Source organism: Nelumbo lutea, chromosome 1, assembly GCF_056320005.1.
Source record: "Nelumbo lutea isolate HS-2025 chromosome 1, American lotus-T2T, whole genome shotgun sequence".
Classification (NCBI taxonomy): Eukaryota; Viridiplantae; Streptophyta; class Magnoliopsida; order Proteales; family Nelumbonaceae; genus Nelumbo; species Nelumbo lutea.
The window spans coordinates 22,040,328-22,058,705 of NC_142684.1; the positions used below are offsets into that span (position 1 = coordinate 22,040,328).

Sequence of the window (18,378 nt, forward strand, 5' to 3'; positions counted from 1 at the left end):
TAGAATATAAAAGCTATACCATTGCATTCATACTCCCTTGATCACTGCAAATTTCTACATAATTTACTCAGTTATACATATAACAAAATCCTTCAAAATGATATTACAATCATACAATGTTATACCTGCTCCTGCATGCTTGGTTGACTGCTAGTTTACTTGTCCTTGTATCTTGTTGAATGCCATCACAAGAACTATCAAGGATTTGGCATTGGTGCTGTAGGAATTAATTGCTTTCACATGTATGAATACATCAATTAAGGAAATTTCTTTCTTTAAGTACATTATGGTCAGGTAAGATTTTCCTTGCAGTTAAATTTTTCTTCCATTTTATTTTAGGGTTGGGGAGGGATGGGCATATCTCCTAGTGAAAAGGTAAAACTCAAGCTGACATGTGTGAGAACATGAGTTCAAGTTCGAAACCAGTTGCTTCATGCAAAAAATGCCAGGGGGTAGGCCTGTATGAATCCACCCCTTCTAAGACCCCAAAAGGATGAGACCAGCATTAGGTAATGACCATTTTTTGGGCAAGGAAAGAGGGAATATTCTACTCTTATTCTCTGTGGTTCTAATTGCAGATGATATATATAAAAGAAGCTAACTTTAGTTACTAAGATAAAGTAACAAAAAAAAAAAAAAACTAGGATATCTGCATTTCAATAAATAAAGTTAATCAACCTTTTGTTTTTCTGAGGCTCACTTTGCTTACTTCTCTTCTCCTTTAATATCTTTCTATACCAAGGAACATGGTTGTATACAAGTCCAAGCTCAAAAGGTCTTATTATAAAACCTGAAACACCAATCTTCCAAGTAGTGTCTATCTTTCCCTGAGAATCTTATGTGAATATTTTTCTTTTGAGAATCTTGTGTGAATATGCATACTCCCTTTTTTTCTTTCTTTTTTTTTTTTGACAAATAACATTACATTACATTAATAAGAATATCCTAACTTATGTGCATATACCTGTTCTGATGTTACATGAACAGAGTGGATTGGTGGAACAGGATTCATGTTGCAGATCCCATGTAGTTGGGACAAGGCTTAATTGAGTTGAATTGAGATAGATATTAGAAATAACAAGACATTCAAGATCCAACACCTGTCCCCTGTTTCCTTAGTAGCCATAAGGCAACTACAAATCCAGCTACAGTAGGACAATATAATTTTTTGATAAGAAACGGTAACTTTCTTTAAAGATAATAAAATGAGAGTACAGTTATCACCACCCAAAGGATGGGTGGAAAATCAGAATAAAAGTCTTACATACAAGCCCAAAACAGTCTCCCTAAAGAAAAAGGGTACATAGGAGATGTACACAGAAATTACAACTCAGGAGTTAAGTAGGGAGAGAACTATCACTAAACAAGACATCCCTGTGAACACCAGCTTTTGCTAGACCATCCACTTCAGTATTTAGCTTCCTGGGGATCCAACCCAGCTGTGCATTTAGGTTGAGAAGGATATCCCTTGCTTCAGTCAAAAAATGTGCTAAAGCCCATGGCCCACTGCCATGGTCAGCTAGCCACCTGATTGTATTTGCTGAATCTCTTTTTATGGTGATGTTCTGAAAACCCAGATCTCTTGCAATCCTGATTCCAGTTAGTGCTGCCATAATTTCAGCCTTTGTTGAAGAGGCTATCCCTATTGGTCCACTGAAAGCCCAAATAACTGTGCCACCTCTTCTTCTGAAAATTCCACTGATTCCTGCTGCACCTGGGTTTCCAAATGCGCTTCCATCAAAGTACAAGGTTATCTCCCCTTCCATCACAGAATAATGTGGGGTAGGGAGGATTAAGGATTGGTGTTTGGAGAACAGAAATTCTGCAGGATTAATAATCTGATGTCATTATGTCATAACATGCTTACTTTTCTGGTTGCACATGGTATGCAACATAATCAAACCTGTCAGCTCAATCAGCTGGAATTTCATTGCTTAGTTTTCTGGTTGCTCCAACTGACAATCCTTAATCATGAAATTTCATTGCTTAGTTTTTGCAGTTAATACAGTCATGAGAATTTGTCAAGAAAGAGGTACATGGATGATCATATTAATAGCTATCCAATTAATTTCTGGGCCATAAGCAACATAAAGGTTCCCTATAGATCAGATACTGTGGACTATGTTTATGGAGAAGAACATGTAGTCATTATCATATACCATTCCTTTTTCCCTTATCAATGTTTACATTGGGTAATGACCATGGAACTATTCAAAAACTTCTCCATGAATGACATTCTAAGAAATTGGACTGAAGTAGCACAGACAGATGTACCCAAAGAAGATGTGAGAGCGGAATGGAAGCCACCTGCAATGAACAAATTGAAACTAAATTTTGATGGGAGTTCTCTTGGTAACCCGGGAAGGGCAGGCATAGGGGGTGTGATAAGAAATCATCTAGGTGAAGTTGTGGCACTCTTCTGACCAATAGGCATTGGTGACTCAACATAGGCTGAATCTCTGGCTCTTCTTCAAGGCTTAAAGATGGCTGAGCAGATTGGAACAACAGACTTAGAAATAGAAGGAAACTCACTACTGGTCATCTCTTGGGCTAAAAACATCACATCAGTACCTTGGAAGCTCAAATTTATCTACAGAGAAATTGACACAATTGCAAGGAGGTTCAACTCTCAGTTTGGTTGGGTTAGAAGGACTGCAAATGGGTTGGCGGATACCCTAGCAAAACTGGGGGCAAATAGACCTACCTTGTACCGACCGGGCTGAACTATAACTGTTTTGTATGTGTCTGTAGACTGGGTTATAGATTGGGTTAATGCATTACTGCAACCTATATCTATTGTAATTCAATACTTCTCTGTTATTAATATAAGTCTTTTACTGATAAAAAAAATGTTTTAGGTGATCAAGTCAAATACTCTGGATCCAAGAGCATATGCATCATGTTTACAGGAGAGAACATGTAGTCCTTGTCATGCAAGGACCCTAGAGCTGTCACATTGCATTGTTAAACAATATCTTAGTCCATCCTAATGGGGAAATACATGAAGTATGTAACATTCTGTCTGCCTACATATTACAATACTTATCCAAGGGAGCATGAAAGACAGTGTGTCACAACTACAACTTTCAACCCCACCATTGATAAACTGGCTTAAGGGTCTCTATACTTTCAACAATTTTTTTGATCAGTAATAAGTAAATTTTATTAGAGGATGATTGAAGTACAAGGCTCAAAGAGAGGTGTGAGGTGCACCCTCCCAAACTAAAGACAGATTACAAATGGGCACAGAAATGATCCCTGGTAACCCCCTGTTTGGTTGGCTAGAGTATATGCCATTTCATTAGCTGCTCTTCTTTCCCACTGTATTTTTAGTGTCAGGTTACTGCTAATCCATTTTAATCTCTTCATCTCCTCCCTCAAAACCTATAAAGCTATCTCTGGGTTCTTAAGCCAACCTATCACCAACTTGGAATCCCCTTCAATTACCGGTTTATTGAAGCTCAACTGTCTTTCTAATGGTAAACCTTCAAGAGAAGCAAGAAGCTCAGATCTAGCTGAATCTCCCATACCAACCAGACCCGAGAACAACTGAACAACGCAATAACCCCTCCTATTCCTGAAGGCCCTAAGTTGCCTAAGATGCTTCCATCAAAGTTAAGTTTAATAGTCTTCTTCAGGAGGGATCCAAGAGGAAATAAGCTTGTACATGAAAAGCTTTTTGTCACTGTACCTGAATTCCTCCAGATACCATCAATGGAGAACTGTGAAAAATTGTCCAAGGTTCTAACCCAGCATACCACCCTCAAGACTTTACACTCTATTACCACTTCATGCTTCTCTCTTTCTCTTGAAAAATTTTATTGTTTCTTTCTTCCATAAAGTCCAAACCAAAACTGCCCTTGTGCACCTCCAGAGAATTATGTCTGTCCTCTTTTGTCATATCTAAAGGTGGATATCTACTGCATGCTCTATTCTTTCAACATTATGAAAAACAACCATGACCATATCTTATCACATAACTGTTCTGATTCTTGCAAAATATCCTATCTGAAATGAGTGGAAGAATTCTGGTCTTAGATGGTTTAGAACTCATAAGCTATATAAAAGGTCATTATTTGGACCTTGGAAAACAAGTTTCAGATTTATTGAGGTTTCAACCATCCATAAAGGACCAACAGGTATTGTACTTAAAAAACTCATGAAGTTACAAATCAAACATTATCATACACAAAAAGACCATCTCTGGGATCATTAAGATCATTTAACCAGGTTACCATGCTGAACTTTTGTTAACAAACCAACCTGTATAATAAAAAATGGGTACCAAGTCCATGTCAAACACTTAAATAGAATTAGAAAGTGCAAATTACATTCTGGGGAAAAAGTACAAATTCCATGCCAAACACCTTGTACATGCTATGCCTATTGAGTATTGACTTTCCATACCTGTATGACAAAGCTGATGAACAAAAACAAAAGAGAATGAGTTCATGTACTAGACCAGTATGATGATTTAGGTTGAGCTTGTTGGAAATTTAGAAGAAGCATGCTAGAATGTTTGGGTGAACAAAGCAATTAGGGCCATGAACAATGCAATCAAGACTCATGATAACTAGGATCAGTGTAATAAATCTAAATTTAAGATCATATTTTTTTGTATTAACCACTGTCTAAACACCAATGTTTTTGTTCCATTTACCACGGGATTACTATACTTGTTTCCAAATTAAGTATTTTTGGTTTTATTTTTTTGTGTGTGGAATTTCTTAACCAGACTCCCTAGTAGTTTGTAGTCTTAGTATTTATTTCTAGTTTCTAAATATCAACAGCATTTAATCCTTGGTCTATTTAGTGTTACTATTAATTTCTAAAACCTATGAAATGCTCATTTGAATTTCAACCTATTTTGCCTTGTACGTCTAGAAACAAGTTAGGTTTAGACAAAGGAATCTCTTTTTCTTTTCTTTTCTTTTTCTGGGGTAGTTGCATTGATGATATTTGAAATCACAGAAAAGAAATGCATAAACCATTCACCCATTCAACAAGCTGTAATAAGAATCCATGGAACCAATAAACCATCTGTTTCTCAAAACAACCCATGCCAAGAGCTTCATACTTACACTCATTGAACAAAGATATCATTTACAATTTCATCAATCCTTGTCAAAAGTTCCCTTAGTTAAATTCACCTACTGCACATCTGTCTTCAGCTTCAGAATCCGTGCCTACTTCAGAATTGTAATCTCCCAACCCATCGAACTGCTTCTTTTGTCGTCTATCTTTCAAAATAATCTTTGATTCATTCATCAGTTTGATGTACTTCTTCCTCACCTCCAAGATGGGATGGGTTTCCATTGCTGAATCATCATTGTAAGCTTCTTTGAGAATCACTGTGCATGTCTTGCTCTTTAGTGACAGGTAGAACATGTGAGGATGACGATCAAATGCCTTGTAGAATTTCTGAGGCAACCCCAGATGGGTACGAAGACAAAGAAGCTTCTTTCTCTCAGCAGATTGATCAACAAAGAGACTGAGCAATTCATGAAGAACGCCTACAACCCGTTTCTCCGATACATCACTACATGGATTCAGATGGGAAGAGTCTTCATAAGGGGATACATACGGTAGTTTCTGAAATTCATCTAACCAATTGAAGATTTTCCTCTTCAACCTCAAACCTTTGGAAGGGAAAAGAGGAAAGGCAAGTGGTGCTGATGGTCCCTCTATATAGTTACCTCTCTTTAAGACATTTTTCTGCATTACAGACAACATGATACTCCTATCTGGATTAACAGTCAGTCCTTGAAGCCCATCTCCCATTTCAACCAACTTAAACGACTTGTCAAGATTTGCTCCTGGGTTTTGTAGGAAATCCTCTGGCAACCCCAAGTACCATAGCATACCTTCAATGATCCTCAACGGAAGCTTCTTCTGCTTGGTCATCAGTATCAGCTTCTTCAACCTTAAAATAAGTTCGAAATTCTGATCAGAGTAGACCCCCCTCTCTTCTTTATCGAGATTAATGGCTTCTTGCGTCAATCTAAACCAGGGGAGGTTGTACTTTGGGCCTGCAAATTCTTCAAAAACCGATGGATATTGCCTCATAAACCTGGCAACTTTCATGGGTACTCCCAATTCTCGTTCCCTCTTGGAGACAGCATCGATTGGAATGCAATCGTCAGATGCGTTAACAATACAGTTTTTGAGAGAGATTAGTGCTTTGAGTTCCGGGGACTTGTGAATGATTTCAATGGAATCATAAAAGGCGTCCTTCTTCCATTTCATCTTCACATCTACGTAGTTGCATTTCTGGGTGTAGTTGTAACTGGGTTGCTCTTGACTGAGTAATAACAGTGATCTTTGGGAAGAAAAGAGTAGTTTTTTCAGTTTCATGAGGTGGGTTCGATTGAAGAACATGGTCTGGCTCAACAAGACTCCAAGGGTTTAGGGTTTTACGAAGCTTACCTGTCTATACCACTAGTAGAAATGAGAATACTTGAGTTACAACCGACCGAACGTGAAGACTTGTTTACTTTGCTGGCTCTCGCCTCCAATGGAGATTACAATCAATTCACCAAATTGGATTTCAAAGTACTAGCTAGAGGCGCTCGATCTGCCCATGGACTTCGTTCCCAAGAGAGTTCTCCCAACAAGCGTGTGGCGCCATCTGTCTTTAAACACGATAAAAGAAGACGTACGTGCGTAGCCCGTCTCGTGGGTGACGAATGGTTTACTTCCTATCGAGCTTGAACGCGAGATGCAAGCAGAAATCCCTGCTGTAGTTTGAGAGTTCAACAATAAGTTGAAGTAGCTGTGTCAATAATGGCGAAAAGTTATGTTATTCGGCTGCTGATATCCTGAAACAGAAACAACGACTAACAATTTGAAGAGAGAAAAAAAGAAAATATATAAAAAGGAGGAACGAAGGGAAGAAACGGAGAAGAAAAAGAGAGGAAAAGGGAAGAAGAGAAATAGGGGAAGGAGGACTGAGGAGATAAGGAAGTAGGGGCGGTGGCGGTGCTCTGAGAGGTTCGGTTGCAGAAGAACAGGGGAGCAGGAGAGAATAAGGAGAAGGAGAAGAAAGAGGGGGGAGGAAAGAAAGAGAAAAGAAAAAGAAGCGGGAAAAGTGAAAGGAAAATAAGAGGGGAGAGTGGGGAGACGTTGGGTCGATCGAGCAGAGCCTGTTCCTTACTTCGTTTACCAGCTGCAGTGAACGAGGGAAAGAGAGGAAAAGAAAGGAGAGAGAAGAAGAAGAAGAAGAAGAAGAAGAAATGGCGATGATGACGTGGCAATTATGAAAGTTACGTGGATGAAGTGTCGATAGAGGGTTTCTGGGCTAAGGTTGGATTCCAGTCCAGACTCCCTGCGTATTTTCTGAGGAAAACGATGGGTGCGAAGAGGAAGAAGGAAGAAAGCGATGTTGTTGGAGTCGGAGAAGGAGAAGAAGAGGCAGATACTTCCATCGCTGATAAAAAACAAAGAGAAGAGATCCGCTGTTCATGCCAAGCTCAAGCACGAGAAGAAGCTTGAGAAGCGCAAAAATCTTAAGGCTCGTGATGCTGCAGAGAAAAGAGATCTCGAACTCGGCGAGGAGGTATGTTCTTTGTCCCTTCCCCTTTTCTTCTTTAAAATCACCAACTTTGTTCAACCATGAAGAGAAGAGTAAAACAATGTACTCTACTGGTTTTTAGGGTTTAGGGTTTTGATACTTAGATGATTGAAGGTGAAATTTTTAATACATATTTTATTTTAACCTTTTATGCAGCCTCCACCAAAGAAGATCCCTCGTACGATTGAGAACACCAAAGAGTTCGACGAGACAGTCTGTAAACCTGATGATGAAGAGGTCTGCCCTCTCTATTGTTTCTTGTTTTTCCTTGGATTAAAAGGAAAAATTTCAAATGAATTACATGTGTGCAGAAATAATCAGGACTTGTTGCAATGAACTAATCGGTCATCTACAGCAATTCTTTTCCTTCTTTTATTTTTTATTTTTCTGTGACCGATGAGTTTTTTCTAATGCATGTTATGCCTTTTAAGTGCATTGGCGCTCTATTACTTTGTTTGCGTTTGCAAAAAACTAGTTCACTCTGAGGAGTTAATTATAGGCATCTGTTAATAGAATACAAGCATCAGCACTCAGTATGAGAGAAAAAAAAAAGAATAGTTGCTGGTAATGGTCCTATTGGTGTGGGGAATTCAGTAAATGCAGGGTTCCAAGCAATTTTACAAGGAGTATAGATTGCTAGAGAATTAAACTACGAGAGACTGCTAATTGAAGTTGACTCTAAGCTAGTAATCAGGTGGTTGAAGGAACCGGAGGGAGACACTCAGGCACTAGCTTGTTAGGGCATATAGGGAGGCTATGAGAAGATTCAATTGGCTAACTACAAATATAATAATTAGAGTTCAATGGTAAAGGATATCGGCTAATGGGTTGGCAGGCATAAGGATCAATTATTTTGGGCCCATTTGTAATTCTATTTTTTTTTTGCTTTTGAGGCTGCATCTTGTGCCTCTACTTGGCACTATGTAATCCTTTTATTGATCCTTAATAAAACTTTCATTATTTATCAAAAATAAAATTGCTGATAGTGGTTTGTAGATAACATTTTTATGGGCAAGTTTGAAAACTTTTATTGAGATTAAAAAACTAAAGATTAAGTGTCAACAATATGGTTCCAATCTCTGTTAATGGTTAACAATTGATACAATTGCTTAACTGACTGCGTATGACCACAAGTCTCTGAAACGCTATAGGAGAATAATATGACCGAAAAGGTAGAAATCTGAGAAAAGCAAATAAGTAGAGAGTAGAGGAATTGTGATAGATATCTGTAGTGGGTAGGAAGGTGCCAGGCAAAGAAATGGAGGTTTGTGCTAGGCAGAAATCTATCAAAGGAATAACTTCAGGTTTACAAGGAGAATTTTTTTCTTTTTGAAAAACAACAAAATGGTATTCTATTAAGGTAGTAAAATATGTAAACTCATACAGCCTAAAGATGTTTATCTATAAGGAAATACTACCTAACTGATATCATAAAAAAAATATTACCTAACTGATATCATATAAAAATACCTAACTGATATCATTTTTTAAGTACTTAATTGTTATCGTTTATTGAAGTTTGTTGAATCTAGTGAAGTGCTTCTTATTTGTACAATAATGAACCATTTCTTTTCTGATTGGTGCAAATTAGTTTCTCATGCTTCATAATAGTTGTTTGTTGTTTGAATTTTATTTCTTATGGTGGAAAACTTGTACTGTGGATCATATTGTTTCTTATTCCTTTTCTTGTTTCCTTATTAATTATTATGTTGTATATTCATGACTCTTTAACATTTTAACCCTGATTCATATGCAGCTCTTTGCTGGAAATGATGTAGATGATTTTAGTTCAATTCTTAAAAGGGAGTGCACTCCAAAGATATTGATCACCACATGTCGTTTTAACTCTACTGTATGTTCTTCATCCCTCTTTATTGATTGTACATAGCATGGAAGCTACTGAACTTTTATAGATTTCTAAATCTTCAAAGGATATTCTTATATCATTTGCAAAGCTTATTTTTTGAACAATTGCTGATTTATGTATATTTTACTTGATTTACAGAGAGGGCCTGCTTTTATCTCAGAGCTACTTTCAGTCATCCCAAATGTCCACTATTATAAGAGGGGAACCTTTGACTTGAAGAAGGTGCTGTGTGTTTGAATTGTAGCATGTTGTAATGCTATATTTTAATAATCTGGGTTCCTGGGTACGATGATCTATAGAAGGCCCTTTTTTTTTTTTAATTTGTGACACAGATTGTGGAATATGCAAAAAACAAGGACTTCACTTCTGTCATAGTTGTCCACACTAACCTTAGAGAACCAGGTATCGGTTGCTGCTTTATCCCCAAAGAGACTTTGAATATGTTCTCAATTTGTTCAATTGTAATTTTATGGTTGTGTATATTAATAACTGAATCATGATCTATTCTACTATAAAATTTGTATTGCTGATCCATATTTATCCATTCTTTTGCAACTATGAATATTTCTGTGAAATCTGTTTCTGTTTTTTTTGTTTTGTTTTGTGTTAATATTGTCTTCCTTTTGGTTATTGATATTTGAAGCCTCTTGTTATACTGTAGATGCTCTTCTGATCATTGCTCTACCTGATGGACCAACTGCACATTTCAAGCTCTCAAAACTAGTTTTGCGCAAAGATATCGAGGTATTTAATGGGCATGCATGTTCTCACAGGCATGCACATCTGCACTTTTCTTTTGATAATATTTTGATCAATCATGATCAACTTTTATTAAAGTTGTGGACATAGTTTTCAAGGCACCAAGGTGAGGGCTAGGTCATAGGGGGACGCCTTGTCTGCTAGTCACCTGGTGCCCACCTAGGTGTTGCCTAGGCAATGGATTTTTTTTTAAAGTAAAATACATATATCCTAGGGTAGTTCCCTAGGTTCCGTAACCATGTTTCCTTAATAATTATCCATAACTTTTGTAAGAAAAGTATAAACTTCATGTTAAAGTATAGAACATCAACAAAAAATAAGAAAGAGAATAAAGAAAAGAAATTTCAAAACATAAGGGGGCTGAACCCCTATTTTGTTATAGGGAAAGAAGAAAAGAAAAAAAGTGGAAGAAGAAGATATGTGTTGATTAGACAAAATTTTAAGTTCTTCCTGGTTCAGGTTTTGAAGTCTTTGAGGGTTAAATACAGCATTTAACAATGTTTGTGTTGATTAAGCCCTGACAAATAAGAAAATAATAAAAAGAAATTAGTATATAAACACAAAATGAATATTGTAGTTTAATAATATCTATTTACAAGAACACAAAAGTATTTTATAACACAATATACAAAACTGCTTGGCGATTGGGCAAGGTGAGCCTCCAAGGGCACCTTGTTGCCTAGGCTCTGCCTTGACAACTATGGTTGTGGAAAAGATGGTGCCCAACACTTCAAGGATTTTGAAACGAAATCTGAATACAAAAAATTCTTCTTACAGCTTAAAACTGTCATACATAAGAGACAAAAAAAAAAAAAAAACTGCTTACCATTTTGCCTCCACTTCTAACACTCCTAAAATTTTACTCTGTCCACACCACTTCCTGCTAAAGCATCTGTCCTATCATTTGCAGATCTACTTACCCATCTGAAATAGCAATTCAGATTGACCGGTAGATTTTGTGCTTCTCTCAACCTGAATCTGAGGCCATGTGTCTTCCTCTCTTGGTGTGCACAGTTGGGCAGGATTAGGTCAGGTTGAGGCCAATCCTAATCCAACCTTAGTTGTTGAATCCCCAGCTAATGACTTTGGGTTGGATTAGCCCGATTTCTTCACTTTTTTTTGCTCAAAATGATGTTCTCACTTTTTAAGTTTTTTAATTTTAGGATTGATCGATTAAGGGACAAAGTTATGATGCTTAGGAGTTCCATCCTTATATTATATTATAAAATTTTTACCTTTAAAATTAAAATTAGGGAGAATGATGGTTCAGTCCAGGGTCAGAATTTGTAGGCCCAAAGTACAGTTGGGGTAGGTGCCAGCTCGGAATTGATGCCAATTTACGGGCGGGCGTTGGTGCATAGAGTGTGGGTTGTTGACATTTTGAATGTTTATAGCTCTGCAGGGGAAATCAGAATTCTGCATTGGGCCTGTCCGTACTTTTCCGTTAAAATTATTGATACATATACATAAATGCATGCATATTTATATGATATTCATATATACCAATATGAAGACATGTCAAGTGGGGTTCCCCAAGGCCTTATCCCCACCCAACCCAAAGTTAAGCCCAGTTCATATTTTTCAATCACAACCTCAATCCCCCCCGATTTTTTGAGGTTGGGTTTAGGTGACCCAGCTCAACTTGCTTCCGTAGTCTCTCTTGTAGTAAATCAACCTATCACTACTTGGCATTTGCCCTCAACGAACAAATCCCTACAGCACTCAGTAAGGCAAATTTAAGACCATTAACATTTCAGACTTTAGTGACTTGCCTTCCTAAAAATCCAGGAAATCTGAGTAACATGCTGCTACTATGATCTCTGAAGATTCTACCAATTCCAGATTGTTCAGGGTTCCCTAGGCAGCAACCATCAAATTAATTTTAGTCTTCCTATATATTCAAAGAATTCCCAGGTAAGGGCTTTTTTTTTTGCGATGTGGCAGTGCCCATTCTGCTGAAACTCAGTCCGAACGTAGCTAAGCTTGTTGATTCCTTTTGAATAACCTGCTAAGCTGCAATAGAAAAGATTTATAGGTTAAATGGATCTCTTTTCCAGGTGATTTTACCTACTAAACTTTTTTTTTCAGTGGGATTATTTACCTTGTTCATTATCCATATGATGCTCCTTAAGCAAATGGTTTATTCATCAGACTTGTTCCATGAGCTAGTGATAAGGTTCTGAGCAAAGTCAGTAGAAGCAATGAAGGTTTTTTCTCAAAGAAAGAACATGGAAGATAATCCTTAGGTGTGACATGAAAGGGATGCTAAGGATTCTAAAGGCCTGAAGAGGATGCCCACTATTTGCTTTTCTAAAATTTCAAGTATGAGTTTTCCATTTTTCCAGGATAGTGAATCTGAGCCATCTTCTTAGTTCCTAATGGATGTTAGTTTCAACTAGATAGCATGCAAGACAAATGACAGAGGATGAGTTTCTGGGGTTGCAACATATTAAACTGAATGTTGAAATATTTATATGCTTGCAGAACCATGGTAATCCAACAAGTCATAAGCCTGAACTGATACTGACCAACTTTACAACACGCCTGGGTCATCGTATCGGGAGGTGAAAATCTGGTTTTCTTTGTTTTCTTTTTTATATATGATTTCCTTACATTTAGTTTCATTCAAAGTATGGCTTCTATTTTCTAACCATTTTTGTTTTTGAATGATTTAAATCATTAGGCTAATACAATCACTTTTCTCTCAAGACCCAAATTTCCGTGGCCGGCGAGTTGTAACTTTTCACAACCAGCGGGACTTGATATTCTTTTGCCACCATAGGTATGTTTCCTTTTGCTGTTTACAAACATAAGGAGTTTGCCTGTTCTTGCAGAAGGCTTTTGCAATTTGATATATTTACAATGTAGTAACAAATCTTTCTTTTGTGCAACTAGGTACATCTTTGAGACGAAAGAAATGAAGCAGAGCAATTCAAATGGTAAAAGTCCAAGGATGCCAAAGATGAGAAAATACCTCAAGAGAAAGTGATTGCACGTCTTCAGGTTTCACATTGACTGATCTATTACTTTATTATTATTACGTTTTTTTTTGGATAAGTAGTTAAAAAGCATGAACGAAGATAAATTGCAAAGGTTACTGCCCCATATATGAGAAGTATTTACATTGTCACGAAAAAATTGACATATGCACAAGTAATCAGAACTTAAGCCATACATTGCAAGAGGAGTCAAATCTGGTACCCTTTAATACCTCTTAAACATGGCTTGATTGAAGTCTTCGATTTCCATTAGTCTTGAGAACCAGTGTTGATGTGTTTCCAAGAGTTTGATTCAGCAAGATGGGAAAACATGGACTTGAGGAAATGCCTATGGAAAAGTATATACTATTAAAATAGTTCACATATTTTGAATTTTAATAAAAAAGGGTCTAATAAAACATGATCTTTGTTACTAAGTACAGTTTTTGACCTTTTGTTACTAATTAGAAAAAAAAGTGCTATTCATCTTGTACATTAACTGTTTATCTTTGTTAAATAATGTAGGAGATAAAATGGAAACTTTACATAGAAGTGTCCTCAAGAATCCATGAGAGACTGTCTCGTGAGAGTACATGCAATAAAAAGTTTAAGCAGAGACTCTTTCCAATTACATGAACAAGTGAGCATCATTCATCTTCCAAGATTGACCTATTCCTCGCCAAATGTACCAGCAAACTGGCAAAGGGAACAAAGTTCCTTCATATATGATCATCAGAGCTGTGAACTTTCTTTGACCATTAAGGATGACCTAAGGCTGCTTGGGTCGCCTCAAATCTGTTTATTTTATTTAACATTTTATATTACCTTATTTTTTGCTGCAAAATCTACAATTTATGAGTCAGCTGAATGAGGAAGATAATGTGTTTTGTACATCAGGGTTAACATTATTATCTGTTATCAGCCATTAATTTTAGTTCAGTGACCTTACAACCTCTCTCTCCCCACCCCACAAAATATTGCAGGAGTGTGGCCCTCGTTTCACGCTGAAATTGATTAGTCTGCAGCATGGAACATTTGACACCAAGGGTGGTGAATACGAGTGGGTTCACAAGGTAATATACTCATTCCCTCTCAAAATTTGGTAAAATTAATCACATCATACAATTTTTTTAACCATATACTCACTACCAACGCATGGCGGTTTATGAACTTCAGCCGGAGATGGACACAAGACGCAGGAGGTTTTTCTTACTTAGCTTGGAGAATTTTTCTTCCTGGTTCTACACTTACTGCATTGGAGAAAAATAAAAAATTTTCAAGTTCGGAAGATTTTGACCCCTTGCTTGAACAAGTGGCTGGAGGGACCTCTCCCCGAGTTACAGTGGATCACACCGCTCAAAGGGGAAGAACATGATTGAATTTCGTTAAGCAAAATTCTACCAAAAGAGCTTATGACATTCCAATTGTCTAAGATAGTTCAGACCAACCCAAGCATTATTTTTGGGTTATATATTGTACAAGCTGGTTAAGACCACTCGTGTCATTTAAAACAGTTTTATTTCTTAATAGAAATCTAAGTTTAGAAGCATTAAAATAATAGATTACTGTTAAAAATTTACAGTAATAATTGTTAAATAATTACAATCTACAATTGTAATTTACTATTATTAAATATTTACAATTATAAAATTACTGTTAATTAATAATTTATGATTTTATGTATTACTGTTAATAATTTATAGTAATAATTATTAAATAATTAAATTACAATAATTTCTGTTTTTCTTAGTTTAAAACAGTTGTATATCTTAATAGAAATACAAATACTAGTAATTATATTAATTACCGTTAACAGTAGTATATTATTAAGTGTAGTTATATATTACTGTTAATTAATAGATTATTATTAATTATTAGTAATCTTATAGATTATCTCGTCAAATAATAATTATAATTATTATAAAATGTAATACCGGGCGCCTAATCACCTATGCAAAAGTCAAGGGCACATTAGCATTAATGGTGGCATGTTTGCAAAAGTTCAAAAGTCACGTGTCGGATTGACCCTTGAAATAATTGAAAAATGGGTTGCATGAACCCAATGACTTCATCTTCTTCACCCGTTTCTTGCAAAATGGGTTGTGATTACTAGTGGATGCAGCTTTCAGTTTATAGCAGGAAATTGGCCGGAAATCGACGACTCATCAAAGGCAACAAGCCAAACATAAACCTGTGAAACAACCTACTTCGGAGGAGTAAAATCAATTAAAGATTGTTGCAGATCATTGATAATAGTTGCCATGTCGTTATTAACAATCACCTAGTTGCTATGTCGTTATCGATACAGGCAGATATATCGGTAGGGTGTATCGGCCTGTATCAGTGTTTTTTTTTTTTTATGTTTTATTTATTTATTTTTTAAAATCGATTTAAAAAGGTTGGTTAAGTCTTGTTTATTCTCTGAATCATGGCCTGATTCAGGCCGGTTAAGTCTCGTTTATTCTCTGAACCATGGCCTGACCCGATACAACCCTTATAGGGATATATTAAAAAGGCCCCGATATAATAAGTATCAACGGATCGATATGTAATGATATTTTGAACCTTCCCTTCCCCGAAATTAATAACTAATCAGAAACAATTGGCCGATCAAAAAACTGGTAAAATGAACAGTTTCAGCATTGCAAATTGTAATAGCTGGGTCAAAAATGTTTGATAAAAAAAGGCATGGTTAATATGTTTTGTAAAAGGCTAAGACTTGAGAATTAGAAAATAATATTGGGACAGTAGCCCTTTAACTGTTTCTTTAGTCCATTAATCAATCGGCGATGAGCATGTAGAACACCGTAGAGACACCGATAGGTGCTCCAACTATCACCATCAATTTGCGATAGTGAACCGGTTTTGGATATACTTGAAAACCAACCGATCCAACACTACTTTCTTCGGTCTTAAACGAAATGGGAAAATTGTTCTTGTAAACCAAATTCACTATCCTTAGGGTTGGGAGCTGATTGTGCACGAACTGGTTGCTCCTAGTTGGAGGGCAGCTTAAACATCGATTGTTTAGCTGGTCGGTCAAACTACAAGAAGAGAAAAGCTTAGAGAACCCGGGGTGGCTTACCCCGTGTGGGCACTCTGATGCTTAACTTAGTACTCTTGTTGAGTGAGCTGAATGTTTGAATGCTAGAATGCTAGTAAGCAGTAAATCGCATGTACCTTGTGTTGCTAAGGTTGATGCCCTTAAATAGGTGAACTGCCGTAGGTCTCATGAAACACTTTCGAGATCTTCGGCCCACGCTATTAGGAGTCCATTCCACACCAAGAGGTGGACTTCGTGCTAACCGATAAGGTTTGTCGAGTCAGTATGATCCGGGCGGGACAAGGATAAGACCTACAACCGTGCAACGTGATCCTAAAGAGCTCGGAGATAGCTGGCTCGCTTTTAGAAGGTGGCTACATGTCACATCGGCAGGTCGGGCCGTCATGAGATGCTCGGACCTTGGTCCTGGCCGATGTGACTGAGGTACCTGAGGTGATCTAGCCTACTGAGGTGGCAGAAAGTGCCAAGTCAATGTCTAATAAGCATATTGCTTCCATGTATCCGTGCATGAATAGATCAGGCCAAATCACCCCTCATCAGAACCAATCAAATATGCTAGTTCTGAGTTCTTATAATCTATGTAAACAGTTGTTCTAGACATACTTGGGGAATAAACTTTCGTTAATTGACTTAGAAATTCCTTATTTCAGCCTTAAACAGGAAAAAAAAAATAGGGAAGAGTAAAACAAGGAAAAATATAAGAACAAACTGTTTAAGAGTGAAACATAGGAAGAGAGAAGTTTTAATTGAGAAAAATGATTGATAATAGAAAGGGAGAAACTCTTATTGCAAGTTTCCATTTCTTGTACATAGGTTGTTTGGTAAGTTTTTCCTTATCAATTACGTTCCTAAATGGGTTGGGCTCTTTCTTAGAAACATATAGTATATGTTTGGCATCGATGTTGCAGATGATATGTGAGTTGGAAGCACCGTTTTTTGAGAAGTGGTGTCTTTTTCTTTTGTTTGGAAACATTGCTGCCAGGTGGGACGTTTCCTAGATCAGCAACAACACTTTTTGTTTGGTACCAATGCTATATAACTGTTTTCAGCACTGGTGCCCTTTATAGGAAGTCCACGTCACTGTCACATCACATCCTCATTGGCAGCAACGAGCTCCAATCTGAAGAAACGTTAAATTTGGTGTTGCTCCAAACCACACCTTCTCGATTTCCAAGGCATGGCTTGGAGCACCATTTTTTTAATGAAAAAATAGTTCCAAACAAACAGAAATTTCCTAGAGCATCATTTTTTTTTGACATGGCGCTGATGTGCCACCGTTTTCTAGAGCAACGACATCAATGTCAAACAGACACATAGTGGCTGGCAAGGAACTAAAGGAATGCTGACATGGTTATATGAGAGGACTAAGAAGGGGAAAAGAAGAAAGGAGAAAGCCTTAAGGGAAAAATGAGAGAACAGACATTTCCTGGAGCACCCTTTTTTTTTTGACATGGTGCTGATGTGCCACCATTTTCTAGAGCAATGACATCGATGCCAAACAGACACATAGTGGCTAGCAAGGAACTAAAGGAATTCTGACATGGTTATATGAGAGGACTAAGAAGGGGAAAAGAAGAAAGGAGTGAGCCTTTAGGGAGAAATGAGAGAAAAGGGAATGGGAGAATGGGAGAGATGTTGATGTGGATCATGTATATATATATATATATATATATATATATATATAGTATAGATGCTTTGTTAATGATAGTTGGAATATATATAAGGACCATTACAAGCTGATAAGTATAACTGATTTTGGAGATGATCTCCAACAACCTTTAGACGCGCCAGGAATAGGGGGGGTTCATCACTATATAATTGGCAAATGGGGATATGAATCATCCCCCTCCCTTAGAAGCATCCTTGTTCTCAAGGTAAGCATTTGGGATAGAAGAAATCCGTCGGGTGCCAATGGCGATAAAGTGGGTCAGGTCAAGTGTCAATGCCTGACTTTTTTCTTGAGCAACGAAATGTGGAAAGCTTGATGTATCTTGTTTCCTTTGACAACCTGAGTTTATAAGTTGTTAGTCCGATCCTCTCCATGACTTCATAAGGGTCATAGTAACATGCAGCTAACTTCTATGATTAGTGGGAAGATATTGAGCCTTTCTAGTAAGGCTATAATCGAAAATACACATAT

At 37.1% G+C, this 18,378-nt stretch overlaps 1 protein-coding gene and 1 pseudogene across 3 annotated transcripts; one reads left to right on the forward strand and one right to left on the reverse strand.

Moving 5' to 3' along the window:
- Positions 1-1,164: 1,164 nt before the first annotated feature.
- Positions 1,165-6,772, reverse strand: WTF9 (Ubiquitin carboxyl-terminal hydrolase family protein). 2 transcript variants are annotated; one of them, XR_016105884.1, is made up of 2 exons: positions 5,082-6,608; positions 1,165-1,822 (listed from the first exon to the last, which is right to left on the reverse strand). XR_016105884.1 is itself a non-coding variant. In XM_088966688.1 (2 exons), exon 2 carries the CDS (start codon positions 6,244-6,246, stop codon positions 5,137-5,139), a length of 1,110 nt encoding a protein of 369 aa, XP_088822814.1. In that variant the 5' UTR covers positions 6,247-6,319; positions 6,427-6,772; the 3' UTR covers positions 4,980-5,136. The 2 variants fall into 2 exon arrangements, 1 of the variants encoding a protein (XP_088822814.1); XM_088966688.1 differs by lacking the exon at positions 1,165-1,822 and having other exon boundaries at positions 4,980-6,319; positions 6,427-6,772.
- Positions 6,728-14,729, forward strand: LOC148873912 (uncharacterized; annotated as a pseudogene). Its single transcript, XR_016105885.1, has 11 exons — positions 6,728-7,555; positions 7,727-7,807; positions 9,327-9,422; positions 9,576-9,659; positions 9,770-9,839; positions 10,099-10,181; positions 12,681-12,760; positions 12,880-12,978; positions 13,092-13,199; positions 14,158-14,247; positions 14,351-14,729. The product of XR_016105885.1 is annotated as an uncharacterized LOC148873912 (transcript).
- Positions 14,730-18,378: the final 3,649 nt, after the last annotated feature.

Bases quoted from the DNA above. Each gene is read 5' to 3' on its own strand.
- WTF9 (XM_088966688.1), bottom strand. From the start codon at position 6,246: ATGAAATGGAAGAAGGACGCCTTTTATGATTCCATTGAAATCATTCAC.